Raw genomic sequence first — 23,366 nt, 5'->3', positions numbered from 1 at the left:
AAACAATAAAATCATGTTGCACAGATTTACCCACGCAAGTGGGACAATGCCTGACTTCAAGGGCACATGCTCATAATATAACAGAAAGAAAAAATAAAACACAGTGTATAAGACTCAATCTGAATTATTAACCTAGTGTTATGGAAATGTTCTCTCTCCTTGTCTTCTTTCTCTCTGTCTCTTTCACCTTATTTCTAGGGCTTCAAATCAGAGGACTTTTAAAGTTTCTGAATTTAAAAAATTTTCTTCAGTGAGCATCTGCTGTTTTAAAATTGAAAATAAAACAATTTGAGCAAAGAAATGATTAATTGGATTTGAGAAAATCCAAATTATCTTTGGAATTCCCTTTCCTTGATGCCCAAAGAAAATGGAGAACATTTTAACCACAAATGATTCAGTTCATGTCTCCTTCCACACTTTTTGTAGAAAATTCTTCTCCAGTGACAGGAGGTGGGGAAACCCACAGCTCACGAGATATCGAGTTGTAGAATACGTTCAAATATTAGGAAGAAATTCTAAACATCTGGGAATATGCCAGAAATACATATTTAAGATCTTAACGCCCCCGCGATGTGTGTTTCCACAAGCCGGTGGGTGAATTGCTCAAATGTGATAACGCTTATAATGGTGGCTCGTACTCAACCCCACAATGGGAAGAGATTATTGTTAATGCTTTCACCTCTAATTTCTACCGTCACCAATTAAGTTTAAGTAAGCTATGCTTTCTTTTCTTTGATGGGTTAAGGAATGGAAAGTAGGGAAAATGTTAAGGTTACCATGATGTTGGATTGCAAATGCCTTTACAGTTTAGCAGATGTAGAAATAAGGAACTGAAAGATTTAAAGGCTCCTAAAGGATGCCCAGGAAGCAAACCACATCGGTAAGACTAAGAGAACTTGTGTCTCCTAACAAGTTAAATTATTCCACAGACTTCTTCCTGTGCGTGTCTGTATGTCAGACTTTCATCTGGTTCTCCAACTGCAATCTCCAAGTTGTTACATTCAATTCAGTAAGCCCTGAACAAGGTGCCAGGCACCGCAGAATGTGCTGGCAGTACAATGTTGAGAACACTGCAGTAAAGTTACTCTCAAGCTCAGAGTCTAATACGAATAATAGATTGATAAAACAGGAAGGACAATTACAGGGACAAAAGCAGTAGCATAGTGGGGCTGGGAAGAGATAAACTGCGATGGATGACTGGGGAGTAGGGAGTGGGTGAGCTTCCAATTTTAGATGACAACTGAATTGTTTTTACTAGACAATTATGGGCATTAGAAGTAGAATAAAATAGCATAGAAGGATGAAATAGCATAATTTATCGAGGGAATGAAAGTCAGTAGTATGTATTTTTGGAGTGGCAGTTGCAGATGGGAAATAGTTGATAAGGTTGAGGCTTGATCTACAGGATTTTATGTATCAACGCAGAGATAATATTTGTGCGTTTTTAAAAAAATATTTGAGTAACAGTGTGGCAGGTGGATTGGCTGAGAGTAAGGGTAAGGTAGACATATCATTTGAAAGGCTATTGCAATAATCTAGATGAGGGAGGGTTAAATTCACACAGCAATTCTCCCAAATCCTGTAGAAATTACATGAGCAATGAATCAGAGATTAGGGAAATTAAGAATGCCAAGGATCCACTTCAAGGAAGGAATAAGCAGGAGATTTAGAAAAATTAAGAAAAGCAGGAGATTTGGCAAAATAAAAGTGAGATTAAGCAGATATGATAATTACATTTTGGAATAAAGCTTAATATGAAAGGCAATAGCAGATGCTATGGGTGGCCTTCCCATAGACCTTCACCCCTACCATGTAGGTTCACCCAGCTTTCCAAGGACAGCACTTGTAATTTTTTTTTTAATTTAAACTGATCGGTTTTCTCTGGCTTTCAGAGCTCTTTGACAGCTTGCTCAGTATCCCGAATGGCTCGCCACCTGCCCTGGAGTAGGCTTCCATTCCACATGGACAGGAGTTGATGTGTCAGTACCCCAATTTGTTTCCCATTGGATGTGATAACACTGCCACTCTGAGTTCTCAACTGGTATAAGCTCCAATTATCTAAGTGGCAGCTTTTTCCGTAACAAGGCTTTGTTGACTGCCTTTCCTTTCCTGTCTCCTTTTCCACTTGCTCATAAGTGATTCCCAGAATCACTCCCTAAATGGAGAAACTAAGACAAAGTTCAGGCCAAAGAAAGTCTTTAAATAAAAAACAACAGGTACACAAGCGCTACTGATACAATCATCAGGTTTCCATTCTGTTCGAGATGGACCACAAACCACCTTAGACTTGAATTAGTTATCGGTGAGCTTGGCACTTGTAAGGTGCATTGGTATTCAGCCAGAAAAAAACGATGAAAGTTACATGGAGCCCTTGCTTGTGATCTATCAGCATTTTACGTAATGTTTGCCCTTCTTATTTTTAACAGATGATAAATTCTAAGAGGGCAGGAGCCCTCCAGTATTCATTATTAATAATTATCAGAATTATTGATGCCCAAACAGGAAATGATAGCAGATTACAGAATCATCCCTGAGTAGTTACTGTTTTTCTCATTCTTAAGGTCCACTGGCTTCTAGAAAGATATGAGTCTCCTGTAAATTTCTGTTCCTGGTGCGGCCTCTTCCTGCTCATCTATATCCATACAGGTTGTTGATGAAGCCATTTATACCCTTGTTACTCAAGAGTATGTTCCACGGACCAGAAGCTTCCATTCCCTGGCAGCTTGGTAAAATGCAGAATGTTACACCTCACCTCGGACCTCCTGAATTAGAATTGGCATTTTTGAGAAGATCCCCATGCCATGGGTGTGCACTTTGGAGTTGAGAAGCATGGCTTTAGATAGGCTTTGTTGTGAAAGACAAGAATCTCAGGACAGCATGGTGAGGTCGGTCTGAAGCTTGTGCCCCGGAAAAAGGGCCACAGGGCAAGTACTAGGACAATTCTCTCTTGTAAAAAATGTGATATAATTTGGAAAACAGAGGAAAGAAAACAGGTTCATTTAGGCTCATCACCTCAATCAGGCACTATTAGCAGTTCAGGTTAGTTTCTTTTATTTACATAATTTTTTAACATGGCTGTAAATCCTATCCCACATTAAGCAGGCTTCTTATTTCTCTACTACTGTGTCATGAGAATTTCCTCACATTATTATCATAGTCATTGTGTAAATATTCAGTCTGGGATATTAATCATAACTTATTTAATACTTTCTGAGTTTTTGAACTTTTTAATATTTTTGATGACCTTTTAGTGCATACCCTTTTTCTGCATGTAAAGCTATTCCTTGGGGTACAACCTCACAAATGCTAATCTGAATGGGGGCTTTCTTTGTCTCCTGGAGCACTGTTTACACATTCTCTCCGGTGACCTTTGAGTCTTAATACTATGCTACCTTGTCTTTTATCCTTTGTACCCACATTTCATTTTCTCCTTTTAAAAGCCAACCACACCTCCTCCATGATAACTTTAGATCCATTTCCCCAACCTTGAGTCACCGGTTTTATTCTTAAGACTCCCATTTCAGTTCCTGTCCCTGAGTCACCTTCCTGTCATTAAAATTCGACTCAGAGTTCATGTTTTCTACACAGACTAACCAAGCTGATAGGGGGCAGCCACGCTGACTCTTTGCTTTTAAATATAGGACACATAATTTTGAATGGCTCTTCCCCGGACTTTAAATAACATAAGTTTCCTTTTAAAATTTGACAAGGACATTTCTACCGGTCGGTTTTAACGGCCGATAAAGTCAAAGAAGACTGGCACTCTTGTATTCATGTGGAATCCGATGCTGTATGAAGGCGCGCCCTTGTCACGAGCACCAGGCAGGGCGAGGGAGCACTGACTCACTGTATTGTACACGTGGAACTGATAGGACACTGCACGTTAACTACACTGCAATTAAACTGAAATTAAATTAAATTAAAAAATAAATACAGGACGCATAATTTTGAATTACTCTTCCCCGGACTTTAAGTGAAATAAGCTTCCTTTTAAAATGTGACAAAAACATTTCCCTCCGTCAGTTTCAATAGCCCATAAAGTCAAAGAAGACAGGGACTCCTTTATATTCATTTGGAATTCTATGTCGTATGAAGTGTGTCCAAGTAGGAAATGAAAACAAGTAAGTTTGCAAGGTAGGAAGACTGGAAATTCTAGAAGGGCCATGTGCTATATAATTTCAAAACCAGACCAGAACAAGGGCCACTCACTCTTTGAGAACACTGCTTCTCGCTCTGGTGGACCTGAGAATAAGCTAGGGAAGGAGAGACAATCACAGATTCCCTCTGACTCCCCAGAACTTATGACTCAGCAAGTCAAGGGCGGGGCCAGGCAACTGTGATTTTAATACACGAAGGGTTTTCTGATGCTGGCGGTCTGTGGATTCGCATTTTGAGAAGTACTAATTTGGCATTACCTTGGCACCACAGTGCCAAAAATAGCAGGTGGGAAATGAAAAAGGATTAAAATAAAATACATTGATTTTGGCACAGCACGATCTCTAATTTCTTAATGTATTCCACAATTCATAAAGCATCGACAAAACGAAGTTAATAAAACAGGGGTGATCAGGAAAACATGTTTGATTATTAAATCCTGGAGTGCCGTATCAACCACGAGTAAGCGGTGACTTACATTTTCCTTCTTCATTTCTGCAGAGAACTTTTGTATCGTCAGTGCTTTGTATAACTTCAAGAGATTCACCAGGCTTCACCTGCAGCTCTCTGGTGCCCCACTTTTTAGAAGTTAAGGAGGGGGCAACTTTGGTCGAATACAGGACTCTAATTTCACCATCATACTGGAAAAAGAAAGAAAAATATTTATATTATTGATTGATGTGTATTATTAAACCAATCTATTTATTGACAAATTTACTAAGAAAGCCTTTGCTAAATAAATAGTTCCTGGTTTAAAAAAAATACTGTAAAAACATTAAAGAAAAAATTTTGAGGGAAAAACCACTCATAATCACTTTTTTAAAAATTAAAAACATTTTTAAAATTTAAGGTGTACGTGTGTTGATTTGATATACTCATATATTACAAAACGATTACCATCATATCTTTAGCTAACACCTCTAACACCTCACATAATTTCCACTTCTTTTTTGTGGTGAGAACATTTAAGATTTACTCTCTTTACAACTTTCAAGTATATGATACGGTATCGCTAAGCATAATGACCATGCTGTACATTAGACCCTAAAGCTTATTCATCTTATAACTGACACTGTGTATGCTTGACCAACATCTCCTCCATGCCGCCCACCCCAGCGTCTGGTAGCTATCATTTTACTTTGTTTCTGTGAGTTTGGCTTTTTAAGATTCCACATATAAGTGATATTATAGAATATTCGTCTTCTCTGTTTGACTTACTTCACTTAGCATAATGCCCTCAGGGGCCAACCATGTTGTCACAAGTGGCAGGAGTTCCTTCTTTTTCCTGGCTGAAGAATATTCCAGTGTATGTGTATGCATTTGTGTGTGTGTGTATGTGTGTGTGTGTATAATCTTTTTTAATCCATTCTATTTTTAGATTATCTAATTGTTAAAGTTCAAAGAACAGCTAAATTTTAAATGTTATTGAAGTATATCTATTGTGCATGTATGAGAATTTGCTTAATTTGTTAAAGGAATAAATTCAAATGTAAAGAAAATTATATAAAAAATAAGGGAGTTAGGATGGATAACTGATATTGATAATCACACTTTTAATACATGCATTTTGGTACTTAAAAATCGTTTTTTTTTCATTAGAGCTTTGAACTTTGTCTGATATTTAAATATGACATACTTTAAACTTTTTCCTGAAGTCTTTCTCTTCTTTTTCCTGCTTTTTTAGCTTCTTGGGATCTTTTTCTTCTGTCTTAGCCTTGGATCCTTGACTAAGATGGCAGAACACACATAAAACAACATTTAGTTTAGTTTAAAAAGAACAGCGTACAATAAGAGACTTCATCCATAAAATTACAATTTTGTTAAATTTTGCTTTTAATTAATACCATTTCTTAGAAATCTAGTACATTCATTGTAGTAAGTGATAATATTTCAAAACACAGAAGAGATTCTTCAAAAGAATACAGATTATGAGTTAAAATGGAAGTAAATATTTATTATGGTGAGCCATATAAAATTACTGAGGAATAGTGTGAACATAGTTACGTATCAGAGGTTTCATGTGATTCAACATACCTATTGTCGAGCTCTCTGTATTTTTCAACCCTTCCTAGATAATTAAGTGCCTTGGCCAATATCATAGAAAAGGCTTTTTGAAAAGGGACTTTCTTTTTAAAATTGATTTTTATGGCTTGAAAATTTATCTGTATGTCAAGTTTTCCTACCTACTTAAAATGGGGCCAGGGTAACATCTCATAGATACCAACTGGACTAAAGCTAGTTGTCATAAGAATAAGCCTACGATAATGATTCTTCATCCTGGCCACATATAGGATCACCTGGGAAGTTTTAAAAAAGTACCAACACCTTTGTCTAATTCCTAGAAATTCTAATTAAATTAAATACATTCTAATTAATTAGATTGAGTGGGGACTAGATGGTGACAAATATATTTTAAAGCTCCCCAGGCAATACTAATTTGCAACCAAGGTTGAGGAATATTTGCTAGGGTTGAATGTGGTTGTTGGGAAAAGGCTGGAAATCTCTGAAGGAGGGAATTTTAAAAATCAGACTTTTTGTGAATGATGAAAAGTTCTAAACACTGATTTTAATTTTTATCTAGATTGCCTACAATAAAATTTTGTCTGTAACGGATTTATTTAACGTGTTTGATTCTTACGCTTTGAATCTTAGAATTTAGTTCATTTACTGTGAAATGAATTAGCACATTGTCCTGCCTGGGGTTCTGCATCTTTCTTCAGTATCTCCGGTGTTACGGCGCTCTGGGCAGTAGTGGAATTGCTGTCCCAAAGTAGCACTTTAGAACTATCAGGATATACATGCATGTTAAAAATGGCCCATGAGCTCTTTTGCAAAATAACTTATTGAAATTTAGTTTTAGCTAAAAACAGACGATTATGTTAGAGAACATAAAATAGTCTTAAACTCTGACAATAAACAGCAGCAAACGGTACATATCAAATAAAGTTCAATCATCTGGGCTTTATTCTACTTGAAGAAAGGGTCCAGTGTGTTACTGGGTTCCTAGAGAGCTGTTTAATGGAATGTGGTGACATTTTTACAGTAATATAAAACAGAAAAACGCATAAAAAAATGTCAGGCATAGAAGTGACTTCCCAACGGTGAGGAATTTTCAAACCTAACATATTACTGAAGATTAGATTTTCATTTCAGAAAAAAGGAGAATGATTCTCTTTTCATCTTTCTTGTTTGTTGTGTCTATAGAACTTGATTCTCACATAGAAAGGATAGCATATTCTCCCTTAGGTTTCTTTGATCTTGGTACGTTCTCTTGTTCAGTAAAATTAACCTAACAGTGTTGGAAAAAAATAAATACTAAATAAACAAGCACTCATGCGTTTTTGCAGCTTTGCTCAGAAGACGCTACCTGTTGTCTCCCATTTATGTCACTTCCATCTTTTAACTAATCAAGCCCAAGACCTTTTATTCACCTTTTGTCCCTGAGAAAGCTACAGAGGTATTCTTGCTCTCATGCACCTTATGCACGAGCTCATCTTGCATGTTTACTGGAATATAAAAAAGGATCTTACCATGTTATTTTCTATTTCAAAAGAGGTTTCAAAAGGTACTCCTTTTGTACTAACTGATCTTAACAGGTTTTCATATAGTTTCAGCCTAAAATTAAATCGAAACCTTAGGTGAGCTGAAGAATGTCACTATTCACCCTTAACTTTTTTTTTTTTTAAATTTGAATGGAACCTTTGAGAATCTGATGCTTTTGTGAAAAAGAGACATAATAAAGTCCTTTGAAAACACAAATCACCTTTTTTTTTCGTAAAAGGAAAAAATCTTGTGGAGGACAGAAGAGATTTGAAGGATTTGAGGGGTGAGATGTAAACTAAGAAGTGAATTCCAGACAAAAAAGCTTTTGGCAAAAGAGTGAAAGTAAAGGGAGGAGATGAATCAGTAAGATCAGCTGTGATCAGGCTCTCAAATATTTTCCCAGTGAATGAGTATATGAACGAATAAATGAATGTAGACATCAGTGAGTCACCGGGCAGAGAATAATCAGGGGACAAGGAGCAGAACACCCTGGAGAGGCAAAGCGGAAGGGAGACTGGAAAAGGAGGGGAGAGTGTGGAGGGGGGATCAACGCTCTCCACCCAAACCTAGCAGGAGTTTTAGAACTGGAATCAGAGAGAGGACAGAGTGAGCCGGATCGAACACAGTAGATGCACATGCTTTTGGGGTTTTATTCTAGTCGAATTTTCTTTTTTGGATTTGTTATGATCACTCACAATTTTGAGTGTCTTGTTTACTAAGTATTGATTTTAGGTCTCACGAAGAGTTTAAAATGAGGACTTCTGTGTGGAATTAACATTTTATAAAGACTTCAGTGAAGTATGGAGAATCTATTGAGCTACGAAGACTTTAAATACTGTATTTAGAGAAAAGAAATTCCAACTGTGTCCTTTATTTCTCGCAAACTAGTTTTTAAAAGAGAATGTGTATTTTGAAAGGTAGTCACTATAAAACATTATGTAATAAAATGTGGCATTGGAATTGCGAACTTTTAGATCTGATGCTGCAGTTTAAAAAAAATTCTACTAGCAGTCGGATTTTCATCACAAAATGAGAATATTTTACTTACCTCAGCTCTGCTGGCGGAGCAGGGAAATCAGAGGCATCCACATCATCATAAACTTCGTCTCCCATGTCTAACAAAAGGCAAAATATCACATGTTGAAACGCTTTTAGTTTGAATTTTGATATGAGCGTGTGATGATGTTTTTAATGTTAAGATTGTTTCGAGGACAACAAAATCAGTTTTCCTGGGGTCTCTATACATTTTTCCTGGAAGCATTGTCCGTTTCTTGATGGGGAGAGGTTTCTCTCTGGATGCTTCTGCTAAATATCCCTCAAAAAAGCCAGTGACTGTGATTGTAACTAGCATCATCAGGATAAATCCCCCAAACAGCGACTGAGATTATTTGAAGATCCACACATGTGATGAATGGCAGGATTAGTAGAGTGCTGACAAACAAATCAACATTACTGGCCATTGGCAATAGGCAGTAGAGATTGATTCGTAGGGGATTTGGGATGCTATGATAATACACATTATTTATATGTCTTTGTCTATGTCTGTCTATATCTATCTATCTATCTATCTATCTATCTATCTATCTATTATTCTCTTTTATTCACTGATCTCTCCCTCATTAATTTTTAGCTTATAGTAATAGTAGGTGTGGTACTACCTTAAAATGGAAAGAATATTTCTATTAATAGAACATGCCTGGTACCAGGAGGTATTGAGAACCAGTGTTGGTGGAAAAATGGCTGTGCCCTTAACTGGTTCAATGGCTTTTCCAATCCATAGATAACTTTTCTTCCATTTAGAGCTCTTGTCAATAAAGTTAGGAGGACTGCTTCCATTCTGTGCCTATTAAGTTGCTCCACAACAAATTAAGCTGAAGAGATAAATCGAAGAGAGTACAAATGTTTTAAGGCATGATTATCATAGAAAGTTGAAATGCTCTCTGCTAGTGGCAAGGATTTAATTTCCTTTAAGAATTTCTCTTTCTCTCTGTATATATGTATAGAGTACATATATATGTGTGTATTTATATTACACACATGTGTGTCTGTGTGTGCGCATTCTCCCCCCACTCAGGTAATTAATTTCACAGCTATGTGAAGAACCCATCATTAATATTATAAAAAGTATGACATATCATTGGTTTCGAGAATGGGAAAAATTACTAATCTATACACATGTACATAAAAGACTCTTGAGAACAAAAGAAAATTAAAACAAAAAACAACATTTTTTTTTTACTTAACTGATCACATTTGTTTCACTTAACCGATCACATTTGTTTCACTTTATACCTACCCTTTGTGGAGCTAAATTCCTTGAATACTTTTTGAAAATTACAGATTAAGATATAAACTCATCATCAGTTATTGATTAATTTGAATTAGTGCCTTATGTATTTTCAAACTGATAACTGGAAACGAGGTCAGGTAACAGACTGGAAGAATAGATTATCTGTGTATTTAGTTTTTTCTTTCAATTTATTTATAAATTGAGACAAACTTTTTGAAAGCCCCTGAATATTCTTGTGAGACATTTTATTTTGTTCAAAGTCAATCTTTGAAAGGTCTGTCTCAGCAGGGATAAAAAAAATAAGCTGATCAAAATTGTATGAAGAAGAAACTGTTTTACATTTAGCGATGGGAAAATTTCCAAACACAATATAAATTATACATTTAAAAAATCAAAGAAATTTAGATTTAAAAGGGCCTTGGTGTCATATAATCTGGTACATTTTTAGAAATCCTTATGCAGAAGCCCAATATATCAGGCTTGACTGAATTGGGGTAGAGGAGACATGAGAAATTTCAGTGTCCATCCCTTCCCACCTGTTCCTTTCTCCATAGTGACCCCTATGATGGGATGAACGGTTTAAAAACCAACAATATTAGGGACACTGGGTGGGTCAGTCCCTTAAATGTCTGCTTTCTGCTCAGGTCATGATCCCAGGGTCCCGGGATCGAGTACTGCATTGGGGGCCGAGCGGGGGAGCCTGCTTCTCCTTCTGCCTGCCACTCCCCCTGCATGTGCTCTCTTCCTCTCTCTCTCTGGCAAATGAATAAATAAAATCTTTAAAAACCATCAATATTCAAAATTTTCCTCTTCCGACTATTTAACTCTTAAGAAACTTTGTCCTCCCCCAAGGAGCAGTTGCTTGACAAGGTTACACAAGTTTTTTTTATTTTCAGAGTCAGGACTTTAATCCAGATACCATGACTATATCCCATGCTTTCCCACGACCCCATCTGCAAGAAATGGGATATAAAAAATATAATTAGTTTTTTTATTACTTACCCACTTGTGTAGGAGGAGGAGGGAAACTGGAAAGAAAATGAGAACACAATTATAATCAGACCAATATAAACACAGAAATTGAGCCCTTTTATTTAGGAGAGGCATGAACAAGTACAGCCTGGAAGCTTCTGAAGGCTAATTCTGTTGACAGTCATTCCTTTCTCATCTCCATTTCTCCACTGAGTCTCTGAGTCTCAGTTTCTGTCCATCAATTTTGAATTTCGCAAGACTTTTTTTTTTTTTTTGAACTCCAATGGTGGCCAAAAAAGTCAAAAGTCAAGGCATTCAGTGTTTTGCTTTTTTTTGGTTTTTTTTGCCCATAGCCATTGGACCAATATTCAGATTTGTTCTACCAGGTTTGGGCATATTATCACATCAGAGTAAATTAAATGGACTCAATGTTTTGGAGTCGTTGTGGCATAGCTCAGGTCGAAACTTTTTATTTGACTTTAAGAGTAGAAATAGAGGGCTGAAATGAACAAAGGTCATAGGATTCTTTGTATGACCAAGTTTTCCCAAACAGGAGAATGGTGAATAAGAGAGGAATATCTACTGAAACTCGAGAGGGAAAGCTTATTAATAGAAGTGATCTGAAATTAGGATTGGGTGGCATTTAGTTGCAACAGAAAAGGACCTTTGCTTTTATTACTTCCTGAACTTTAAACACACACACAAACACACATCACTAGAAGAATGGTGCACAGTTACACTAAAGTGTGGGAGGTCATTAGTTCAAATGATTGAAAATCAAAATTAGGAGGTGTGCAATTAGAACAGGAAAAATGACCTCTGCTTTTATTTCTAAGTCAGGTCTGCATTTGAATAATGCTGCATCAAAAGAGGATTTGTTTAAAAAGAAAAAAAGGATTTGTCATGTTTACTTACAATTTTGAGTGTCTTGTTTACTAAGTGTTGGTTTTACTAAAACCAATTCTTTAAACAGAAGAGTTTAAAATGAGAACTTCTATGTGGAATTAACATTTTCTAAAGACTCCAGTGAAGTATGGAGAATCTATTGAGCTTTAAATACTGTATTTAGAGAAATGAAATTCCAACTGTGTCCTTTATTTCTGGCAAACTAGTTTTTAAAAGAGAACGCGTACTTTGAAGGATAGTCACTATAAAATATTATGTAATAAAATGTGGCATTGGAATTGTGAGCTTTTAGATCTGATGCTGCAGTTAAAAAAAAGTTCTACTAAGCGCAGTGTGTATGAGTATGTAAAGATGTGTGTGTGTGCATATGTGTGTTATCTGTGCATGTTTGTAGGAAGGCAAAATATATCATTGAACCATATGACAATTTTTTGAATACTTTGTGTTCCTCTTAGGAAATGCATGAGTGTAAGGGTAACAGGGTAAATGAGGCTAAGATGACTGATGGAAAATAATGTTGAAGTGACTTAAGCCTGTCAGAATTTGGTTATGGTTATAAAATATTAGTAGCATTGATTAAATTAATATTAGTGTAGTTATTGTGCACTGAGTTTGGTTGGGTGACTCTTACGATGAACCTTCATTATTGTCTGACTCAGGGACTTTAGGTTTCTCTCGTATACTTTTCTTTCTGTCATCTTTTCCCTTTAACATCTTCAAAATCCCCCAGGACCACGAATTACTCTTCTCTTCAACCTGTAGTGTGGAGCTTTGGAGCATGCAGGCATTGATCAGAATGGAATCATCAGTGGAATGTGAAGACGTTGGGTGGACATTCAGATTTTTTTATAATTATACTGCATTGATCATTCAGGCAGCAAGTTACTCATTGTATTCAACAAGACGATGCTTTTCAGTTTATAGACCACGGTCTTTGAATGCTGCTCCTACTAGGTAAGTAGTAGGTAAGTTATATTTTTCTATTTAGTGAAATTTCTCTTGGTTTTAAAATGGCAAGCAAAATCAAAATTAAGTTTTAAACATCAATTTTGCATTATTTTATGCTTAAAATTAAGTAAGTGACAGATCTTAAATTTTAAAATACACCATTACAAAAGCTTAAACAACTAGAGAATTAAGCATCAAATATTGGTTTTTTTCGTTTTTATTTTTAAATTTAAATTCAATTAATTAATATATAGTGTATTATTAATTTCAGGGGTACAGTTCAGTGATTCATCAGTTGTATATGACATCCAGTGCTCCTATCATGTGCCCTCCTTAATGCCCATCACCCAGTTATCCCAACCCCCCTCAATACTGGTTTTGCCACAAATAGCATATGGTTTCGTTTTATTTGGATTTCCTATAACTGTGATTATTACACAGAGATAGCCATGCAACTGATAAACTCTCCAGAGATTATTGATTGATAAAGAAATGATTGGGAAAAGTTAGAAAAAAAACTACAACAGATAATTCTTTTTTATTTCACTTCTTTTGACAAAGTTGTTGAGGTTCTTCCAAATAATATACCACTTCACTTCAAGTGTGGCTGCAATTATACTTTCTGACTTACTTCTGCTATTAATTAAACATTCAAATTGTCATTGGTGTTGTAATAAGGAGCACAATTTTTTGCTTTTTATTTTAACCAGAATCAACATTAAATTTCAGTATGTAAAACATTTTTAAGAAAGCAGTTCACTAATTTTTCTTACCCATCCTCAGCATCTTCTTCTTCGATCCCATCATAAATATCATCATCTGGGGGAGGTGGGAACATCCCTACATTTGGATGGTGGGGGAAAAGAATCTTCTGTTAATTTTATAATTTGCTGATGTAAGAGTCACTCAAAATTTGATAATAAATCTGCCTTATTTAACTCCAGAAAAGTCCCTGTTCCTTATTAACAATTTAATTAAAGAAAAAAACTTTATTTTCCCACTCTCACATAGGTAGTAGGTAAATTGTTTTGTTGATTATTTATAAAGGAATTCTTAGAGGTGAAATTTAATAAATATATGAAGGATGATAAAAGGCACTGTGCATTGGAGATAAAAGGAATGGGGGAGAATAAATAAGAGAAAAAATAAAACTGAATAAGGATAGAGTTAAATATTGTGGAGAAGAGGAGGGAGGAGGTGATAAAAATTTAATTAATGGGGGGACATTCAGAAAAAGATACTGATCAAGATATAAGTGAAGAAAAACAGAATGAAAGGTGAATTTTTGAATTTTGGCAGTAGCTCTGATTCATTTAATCAAAGTGATATTTTAATAGTTAAATCCTTTGTTGTAAACTCTCAGGAACCTTGCTATTTGACAAATATTTATTTAATAAATGTTTATTGAGCACCTCCTCTGTGCAGAAATAAGTACAAAGAACTTGAAATCTGACTTTTAAGGTGAGAATTTTAGCATTGAAAGTTATTAGTAAAATAGCTTAATTTTGATGATAAGAATATGAGGAGTCTTTAGGAGTCATAGTTAAGGTAACCATATAAATTATCCAAATAGGGATACTTCTAAAAGTGAAGGGGGATGCTATTGATAATTGTGCTCAGACAATTGGCATAAATCGATTTTGCCCTGGGCACACTGGAAAGAGTCACCCTATGACCCACAACAAACTTGGAAGAAAGAATGACTTGTCTAGGGTCACTCAGTGGTCAGGACTGGAATCCAAGTCATTGGCTCCCAGTCTGGTGGTACCACATTAAGATCTTCCTCATTATTTGCAAACAAAAGCATCTTGTCATTAATACAGACAAAAGTGTTGAAAACGAAGAAAGTGCTGATAAAACTGTGTAGCTTACCTCCACTTCCACTCTGACTGTGGTTAGGAAAAAAAAAATAAACAAATTAAATTAGCATATGAATTATGTAGTTATTGGGAAGAGAAGTACGTATACTGAACAGTTATACAAAAGAGAAATAACGCTGCAGTTAAAAGTTATCAGGAGGTTATATGTAAAGAGGAAGAGACATTGTTCCTTATCATAATAGAAGCAAGACAAGATACAAAACAAAACAAACCGAATAAGAATCAACTGAGTGTCAGTACTCCATAAAGTTTTCAAAAACAATGTTACTGTTTGCTTTTAACATTTCCCATGAGGTAGTTTTTATTTTTTTATCTTTTTATTTTTATTTATTTATTTATTTTTAAAAAAGATTTTATTTATTTATTTGACAGAGAGAGAGACAGCCAGAGAGAGAGGGAACACAAGCAGGGGGAGTGGGAGAGGAAGAAGCAGGCTCATTGTGGAGGAGCCTGATGTGGGGCTCGATCCCATAACGCCGGGATCACGCCCTGAGCTGATGGCAGACGCTCAACAACTGAGCCACCCAGGCGCCCCACCATGAGGTAGTTTTTAGGTTACACATTATTGCATCAGTCCATAGATAGATTTATGAAAACCAACCAACAGTAGCATTCCTGAAGTCATATAGAACCATTATTACATTAAATTCAGTCATCTCTCTCTTTTTTAAAAGATTTTATTTATTTATTTGAGAGATAGAGAGACAGAGAGAGAGAGTACACAGGAGTGGGGGAGGAAGGGCAGAGGGAGGGGGAGAAGCAGACTCACCACTCAACAGGGAGCCCAACATGGGGCTCTATTCCAGGACCCCAAGGTGATGACCTGAGCCAAAGACAGATGCTAAACCAACTGAGTTACCCAGGTGCCCCCAATTCTCTTTTAATATGTTATAGCCACAGCATTTTATCTTAGTCCGGTAGCATTACATTCTTTTTTAAAGAGAGAATTTCTAAAAAGTTGAAATCTTACTCATGAAATCGTATTCTTAAAAAAAAAAAGATTTATTTATTTATTTGAGAGAGAGAGAAAGAGCAAGGGGGGGGGATGCAGAGAGAGAGAAGGAGAGAATCTTAAGCAGGCTCCACACACAGCACAGAGCCTGACCCAGGGCTCAGTCTTCCAACCCTGAGATTGTGACCTGAGCCAAAGTCAACAGTTGGATGCTTAGCTGACTGAGCCAACCGATTTTATTCTTAGTATTGTAAATAGTGTGGCCCCCAATTTTCTAAATCCATATTGCCTGTATTTCTTATCTATTTCTCTCACATTCTATATTTTCCCTATTTTATAAACATCTGTTTTCTTGCCTGTGTCTTCCACTAAAATGTGAGTTCTGCTAGAGCAAAAGAAGAGTAGATTGTGAGAACTGGGAAAATCCCACAAGTCTGGCTTAATCCCCTCGTTTTGCAGAAAGGAAACCGAGCCTCTGAGAAATGAAGTGACTTGACCAAACCCACTTTTAATTAACAGAAGAGTTGATGTAAGAACCTCAGCATCCTGTCTTCCTCTATAATACTGTTTTGTCTTTACTTTGCTGCACCCCCTGTACCCACCACTTCTGCCCTTTGGATAATCTGCCAGCAACAGCTATTGGTTTGATATCACAGCCATGCAGTATTAATTATGCACTCATATCTGATTCCTCAACCTCGAAGTCAGAATAAAAGAAACGGGTCTGACACAAATCTATGGTTAATTTAGAAATAAAACATACCTTGTTAACGGAATTTTGAAGAAAAACATGCTATAAATGTCCTAATATGTAAATAAGGAATTGATTTTTGATGAAGTTTAAGTATATTCTCCCCTTGCTTGCATACTGTTTTCACATTCATTTTGTCTGACACTTCCCTTTGTGCATGAAGCAAGCAGCTAGAATTATGTGAAAAATTGCAATTTTGGTTGGCTGCCACTCCTGACAAATACATTTCATCTTGGAGATTCTCTATCCCAAAGAAAGGAGTTTTAATAATCAGGAACAAAGCTGCCACACGTTATTTTATTTTTAGAGCAATTGTTCAACTTCTTAAAATGGTCTGTTTGGAATACAAAGCGTTTACTAGATGAAGTGGAGGTAAGGAGAGGAATGTGCCAGGAAAAAGAAAGAAAGGAAAAGAGGGAAGGAAGAAGTATGGGGACCATGCAGAGAAGGAAAGCTTGTTATGTGATGATGTAATTGCATGTATAATTTTCTTTTCTTCAATGTCTCATATTTATTACAGAAATTGCTTTAGTTGAAAAAAGGGAGGAGGATAGCGGTCAGGACCTGTGTTTTTTTAAGCCTCCTCTCTGCCCACAGAATTTGAAGTGCGCAGTCATCCCCCTTACTCTGGAGGGATCAGGAAAGAGCAGGTGAAGCATGCAAGGACCCAGGAGGAATCTGGGAGAAGGGGAAGGAGAGGGTGGTGCTTTTTCCTACTTTCGTCAGGGCAAGCTGCGGGCCGTGCTCAGCATCTTTCCTTGTCTACTAAGGACAAAGCCTGTTCTGTTGTGAGATCTCTGCTGGCAGCAGCTGTAGCTTCAAACCACGTCTCCCTGCCCCCACCCCCCAAAAAACCCCAACACCAAACTTGTGTTTTCATTTTCTCTTCTTTCATTTTCTTATTAAATATGCGTAAGGGCGACATACATGCTAGTAACTATTGTGGTGCTATATTTGTTCAAGGTATTGAGCACTAAAACCACACAGCTCCTCCAGCTCCATTTCATTAAATAGATTTCAGCGTGTCTTCCAGAGTTGCGGTATCTATGGACTGCATACAATGGAAAAGGTAATAGTACTAGTTTGGGGAAATAGTTGCCTATTATGATTAAATAATGCTTCATTTTAAGAACGTCAATCTGTTTCATGGATTTATTATTTTTTCTTGAGTATGTGCATCATAAATATGTATGTATTAATATTCCTGGAATCTTTAATCTCAAAATAAGAGAAAAAATTTTAAAAAATAAATAAAACATAAAACATAAAGTATGTACACTGAAAATAGGCAGAATGGCACACTCACGTACAGAAAATTCTGCAAATCTCAGAATACGGCCTTTTAAAACTTTGACCTCAAAACTGGCATTTTTAGACTCCCAAACTAGGTCAGAGAGCATTTCTGATTACTAAAGCCAATTTATGATCTGTGAACTCCAGTGCATACATTGCATGTTTTGATATATGTTGTATAATTAAATTTGCCATCAATTATGCAACATATATCAAAACATGACAAGAAGGCATTGCAGTTTATTTAGAAAGACAAAGCTGCCAGAAAGCAGCCCAGCAAGTTTAACTGACGACATGAAGTAAACAACTACAAGAAGGAAATGGAATTCTTCATATGTTTTATAAATATATTACTATTTTGATCATTTTACATTTTAAAAATGATAATTGAAACAATTTTTTTCTTTGAAATTTGAGTTACGAAGGATACAGATCCATTTTTACTCAAGCGAAGATCTAGCACAGATTATATGTTTTGAGATTAGAGTGGATGTTTCCCAATTCTACAAAATGGGCATTGAAAAACAAGAATTCCTAACTGGGCTGGAGATTTTCATTCTCTTTTCCTTCAACTTGAAGGGGTTATGGCTTTACCCAGAAAGGGAGATATTGGAGGAAGGAAGGAATGAAAGGAGATGGAAAATGGAAAAGCAAGAAGGAGAAGAAGGGACAAGGAAGATCAGAGCTAGAAAAAAGAGATAGAAAAGGAGGGATAGAGAAAGGGTGCAGAAGACTGAGAAGGGAAAGATAGGAAGGAAAGGTACATGGGAGAAGATGGCCACTCTCCCCTCTTGCCTCCTCCAGAAAGAATGTCTTGTTTTGTTCCTCTATCCCAGGAAGGTGTTCCTGTAATTCCTGCAGGGAAAGTTATTCCAATCTAGTGGAATGAATGGGCCATGGAAAGAAAATTGATTCCCAGGGATCATAGAGAATTGAGCTTTTACTTTTTTCTTTTTTTTAAAGATTTTATTTATTTTTTTGACAGAGAGAGACAGCCAGCGAGAGAGGGAACACAAGCAGGGGGAATGGGAGAGGAAGAAGCAGGCTCATAGCTGAGGAGCCTGATGCGGGGCTCGATCCCATAACGCCGGGATTGCGCCCTGAGCCCGAAGGCAGATGCCCAACCGCTGTGCCACCCAGGCGCCCCTACTTTTTACTCTTTTTTTTTTTTTTAAAGATTTTATTTATTTATTTGACAGAGACAGCCAGCGAGAGGGAACACAAGCAGGGGGAGTGGGAGAGGAAGAAGCAGGCTCACAGCGGAAGAGCCTGATGTGGGGCTCGATCGCTGGGATCACGCCCTGAGCCGAAGGCAGACGCTTAACCGCTGTGCCACCCAGGCGCCCCCTTACTTTTTACTCTTAAAAGCAGAGTTGTATTAAAAAGCAATCTTCTTTCTGTTATCTTTTCAAATAAGAATGACAAATATATTTCAACTCAGAGATTTTAGAGTAAAAGTTTTTATATTTTTAGAGCTGAATTTTATATCTCGCGTTCCATATTTTGCAAAATCTTATTTACTTTAGGCATAACCCTAAGATCAAATCAGAATGAATATCATAAAACAGTGTTTCGGAATGACAATGCATTTTGCAAGACCTGGCAAATGGCCTACAATTTTTTAAGTAGTATTTGAAATATACAACTGAAGAGTGAAGTAAAAGACGATGGAGTTTCAAGTGACCTTTCACCCACACTGAAGTATCTGTAATTGTAGATGGTAATTTAGCGATAGTGGGCGGTCGGAAACACGGAAAGTCAAATTCTAGGATCTTAAGTATATAATCTCTGACAAGATGACAGTGTGATCCGTTCTACAGTTTGTATTTGCACATACCTGCTGACACTGTCCTGCTCTGCAACGTCATCGTACACCTCCTGGTCATCCTCAATAGCTCTCGATGGAAGGGCACCGAGACACGTCTTCTTCCGTTTCAGAGAGTCATAGTCGATCTCGACGGCAGTTGTTCTAATATAGCCATCTACCAAACGGAGGGATGATTTATGGTCAGGTAACCGTAGTTTCAATATCTCAAAGTTGTAAATAAAATATCAATTGCAATGTGCTCTTTAAAATTTCCCTTCATTTCTTCGTGTGAACTTCTGATTTATAGACTTCCGACGTAGACACATTTGACTGAACTTTGTGGAAGACTTAGGCTGTCGTGGTTTGTGGTAAGCCTACAGTCTATTTTAAAGATTCCAAAGTGATTCACATGAATCATCCCCCCCACCCCCCGTTTAACATCAGTGAGGAATCTAACACTCTTTGTTCCTCCCTGGAATTATATAAATATTTACATTGTTCCCCACTAAAAGAATAACGCTGATGAGGTGAAGATGGAGCTAGTCTTGTCATTTTAAATTTTCCTATTTTTGTCCTCCCGGTAAAACACTCCTAACTTAAAAGAATTTGCATATTTAATATTGTCTTAAAAAAAACCAACACTTTGAAGTCCTAGGAAAATTTGCACTCACAGGACCCTCTTGCTGTTCTGCCCAGCCATTTTCCTTCAGGGTTGTCTGTGATGCGGATTATTTCAATTTGCTCTCCTTGCTTGAAGCTCAGTTCGTTCTTTCCTCCTTTGACATCACAGCAAGCTTTTGCCTGATGAATGACTTGAACAGGGCCTGTTAGCTGCAAAGAGGGGAACAATCACAACAGGCTTTCTTACTATTCAGAAAATCTTTTAGGAACGGGGTTTTGAAAGACAATACATCCATGACTTGCCCACCAGCCTATTTACAACATTTATGGGTTTGAAGTAGAAAATGGGAATGAACGTCATGCTGGATAAATGTTCTTCTAAAAGGGGTGAGGGGAAAATCACAGAGGTGAGGCAGGACCCGCAAGGAACAAGTAAGAATGTGCTTGGGGTCACAGAAAGAGTAGCAGTGATGTGTTTTGACCTTAGAAGCCTATGAAGGACTTGCAGAGGAAGCCACTAATAACTGAATACCACTTCTGTATGACAATACATGCTGGGTGCCGTGGTTTTTACGGGATATGCTGCTGGTCTGCTTGGTAGATGGAGATTTTTTTTTTTCCATCTTCACATGGTGTAGTTATTCTGATGGTTCTCTTTAGGCTTCAAACAGCAAAGGGGAGGGAAGTTGGTGGTGGTGGGTTTTTCCTTGTGAGAAAAGCATTTTTCTTTCTTTTTTCCCCCCCAACTATGTGCGGTTGTCTATCTGTAAGCTTAGAGTAGACATTTCCTGCTATAAACAAGATAACATTTTAGAAATAGCTTTGTAGGGGCGCCTGGGTGGCTTAGTCGTTAAGCGTCTGCCTTCAGCTCAGGTAGTGATCCCAGGGCCCTGGGATCCACCCCTGCATTGGGCTCCCTGCTCAGCAGGAAGCCTGCTTCTCTCTCTCCCACTCCCCCTGCTGGTGTTCCCTCTCTTGCTGTGTCTCTCTCTGTCCAATAAATAAATAAAATCTTAAAAAAGAAAGAAAGAAAGAAAGAAAGAAAGAAAGAAAGAAAGAAAGAAAGAAAGAAAAGAAAGAAAAAGAAAGAAAGAAAGAAAGAAGGAGCTTTGTAAATTAAAAAAAAATAGCAAACAAACGTTATGTGAGGTTTTGAAAATAAATATCCTGGATAGTACAGTGGTTTCCTTACAGCAGGAGAATATAGATCTCCCCCCTCATCTATGGTTACGTTTTTGGGGTTTTAGCTCCCCGTGCTCAACTGTGGTCTAGAAACAGATGATTCTTCTGACCTATTGTCAGATCAATAGTAGCCTAATGCTATGTCACAATGCCTAAGTCATTCACCTTATTTCATCTCATCATGTAGGAATTTTATCATCTCACATCGTCGTAAGACGGGTGAGTGCAGTACAGTAAGATATTTTGAGAGTGACAGACCACAATATAGTGTTACAACTGTTCTATTTTTATTATTAGTTACTGTTAGTCTCTTACTGTGCCTAATTTATAAATTAAACTTTATCATAGGTACATATGTAAAGAAAAAAACAGTAAATGTAGCATTCAGTACTCTCCATGTTTTCAGGCACCCACTGGGGGGCTGGGAATGTATCACCTGTGAATCAGACAAACTACTGTAATCTAGTTGAGAACATGAATCCTGAACTCCTAATTTCCTAGTCCTAAATTTGTATCTTTTTCAACAAAATTTCTTGGATCTTTTGATATGCAAATATGCATTGTGATTTTCGAAGTTCTGCCTCATTTTATGGAACTCATGATGTTATGAATTGTGACATATCATTGCTTATGTACCACTAGGAGAGAAACAGCTTAATTTAAATTATGATATGCCCATGATGTTAAGATGCATCTGAATTTCAGAATTTGAAAGTGTGAAATATTTTATGTCATAGATTTAATGAAATATGGTGCCATTGTAAGTTCTCACATTTATTTAATTTTTTAAATTTTAACATCTTTTAACATTTTTGTGGAAGGAATATAGCTTGTGAAGCCCTAGTCTTTACAAACTTTGAGTTCATATTTAGTGGTAAGATTTCCATATCCAATTTTTTTCTTACTAAAAAATATTATTTGAATGAATGAGTGAAACAATGCAAAATTGATTTCTCCAAAAGAAACACAAGAAAAAACTTCACCTAATTCCTTTGAAGTTATAAAGTCCCAAGTATGTTATGAAGACTTTTATTTAAGAAATTAATTTTTCATATTTGTCACTTAAAAAATATGAACATTGGTACCCATACATCTGTATGAGCAAAATGTCTTAATAGTCATGCTTTAATCTTAATTTTATAGATAGTAAGCTTTTTCAAAATTTAATGAGAACCGTAGCAGATATAGTGTCTTATGCACATTATTTTAATTAATTCCACACCAGATTCTCAGGAGAGATATCATTTATTTTCACTTTAAAGAATAAAAACCAAAAAAAAAAAAAAAGAAATAAGAATCTGAGGTTTAGAGAACCTTAATAATATGCCCACAATCACATAACTCACACGGACAGCTGGAATATAAATCCACATCTGTCCAATTGACTCTAAGCTTTATGTTTTTTTTCCTGCACCATGCTATTGAAACTTTGTTTTAATGCAATAACTATACTGGGGAGTTATATAGAAATCAAAATTTTTGTTTTAAAAATTTTATTTATTTTTGTGACAGACAGCCAGCGAAAGACAGAACACAGCAGGGGGAGTGGGAGAGGAAGAAGCAGGCTCCCAGTGGAGGAGCCTGATGTGGGACTAGATCCCAGAACGCCGGGATCACGCCCTGAGCCGAAGGCAGGCGCTTAACGACTGCGCTACCCAGGCGCCCCAGAAATAAAATTTTTATAACTCAAACCGTATATTAAATGTTCTAGAGGAATTAAATATTTAAAGGAATCTTGATGAATCCTTCTTACAGTGAAGAATAGTTCTGCAATTCATGTAATCACCTTAAATATAGCTAACACATCAGACCCGTGCCAGATGGGCCATGTCGTCAAAGATGGTGTAGCCAAGAGAGGATAGCCTGCCAGTGGAGCATTGGTGGTAGTAATAGGAGTCATACAATTAGAAATCAAAGATCAGAAAAGAAAGAGGTCAGAAATCCAGGTGGAAAAAGAAGGATGAGAAAGAGTGAGTGTCAGAAGTCAACATGTATGTAAAGCTAAAAATACAGGCAAAAATATAAGTCAGGTCTAGACACTAGCAGTTGGAGTAATAGTTCTTATT

At 36.7% G+C, this 23,366-nt stretch overlaps 1 protein-coding gene across 3 annotated transcripts in view; it reads right to left on the bottom strand.

Annotated features, from left to right (window-relative positions):
• FYB1 (FYN binding protein 1) overlaps window positions 1-23,366 on the bottom strand; it is a 152,817-nt gene that overhangs the window by 8,708 nt on the left and 120,743 nt on the right. For 2 of the 3 annotated variants that reach the window (XM_011218980.3, XM_034656972.1), the window contains 9 exons: window positions 20,169-20,328; window positions 19,528-19,672; window positions 14,687-14,703; window positions 13,588-13,654; window positions 12,498-12,635; window positions 10,991-11,016; window positions 8,747-8,813; window positions 5,792-5,882; window positions 4,634-4,796 (listed from right to left, as the gene is read on the bottom strand). In XM_011218980.3, the coding sequence (XP_011217282.1) occupies window positions 4,634-4,796; window positions 5,792-5,882; window positions 8,747-8,813; window positions 10,991-11,016; window positions 12,498-12,635; window positions 13,588-13,654; window positions 14,687-14,703; window positions 19,528-19,672; window positions 20,169-20,328 (874 nt within the window). The remainder of the gene's footprint in view (window positions 1-4,633; window positions 4,797-5,791; window positions 5,883-8,746; window positions 8,814-10,990; window positions 11,017-12,497; window positions 12,636-13,587; window positions 13,655-14,686; window positions 14,704-19,527; window positions 19,673-20,168; window positions 20,329-23,366) is intronic. The other variant, XM_011218983.3, reaches the window with a different exon arrangement.

This window comes from Ailuropoda melanoleuca, chromosome 3, assembly GCF_002007445.2.
Source record: "Ailuropoda melanoleuca isolate Jingjing chromosome 3, ASM200744v2, whole genome shotgun sequence".
NCBI classification, from domain to species: Eukaryota; Metazoa; Chordata; class Mammalia; order Carnivora; family Ursidae; genus Ailuropoda; species Ailuropoda melanoleuca.
This window is presented reverse-complemented; position numbering and strand designations above follow the sequence as displayed.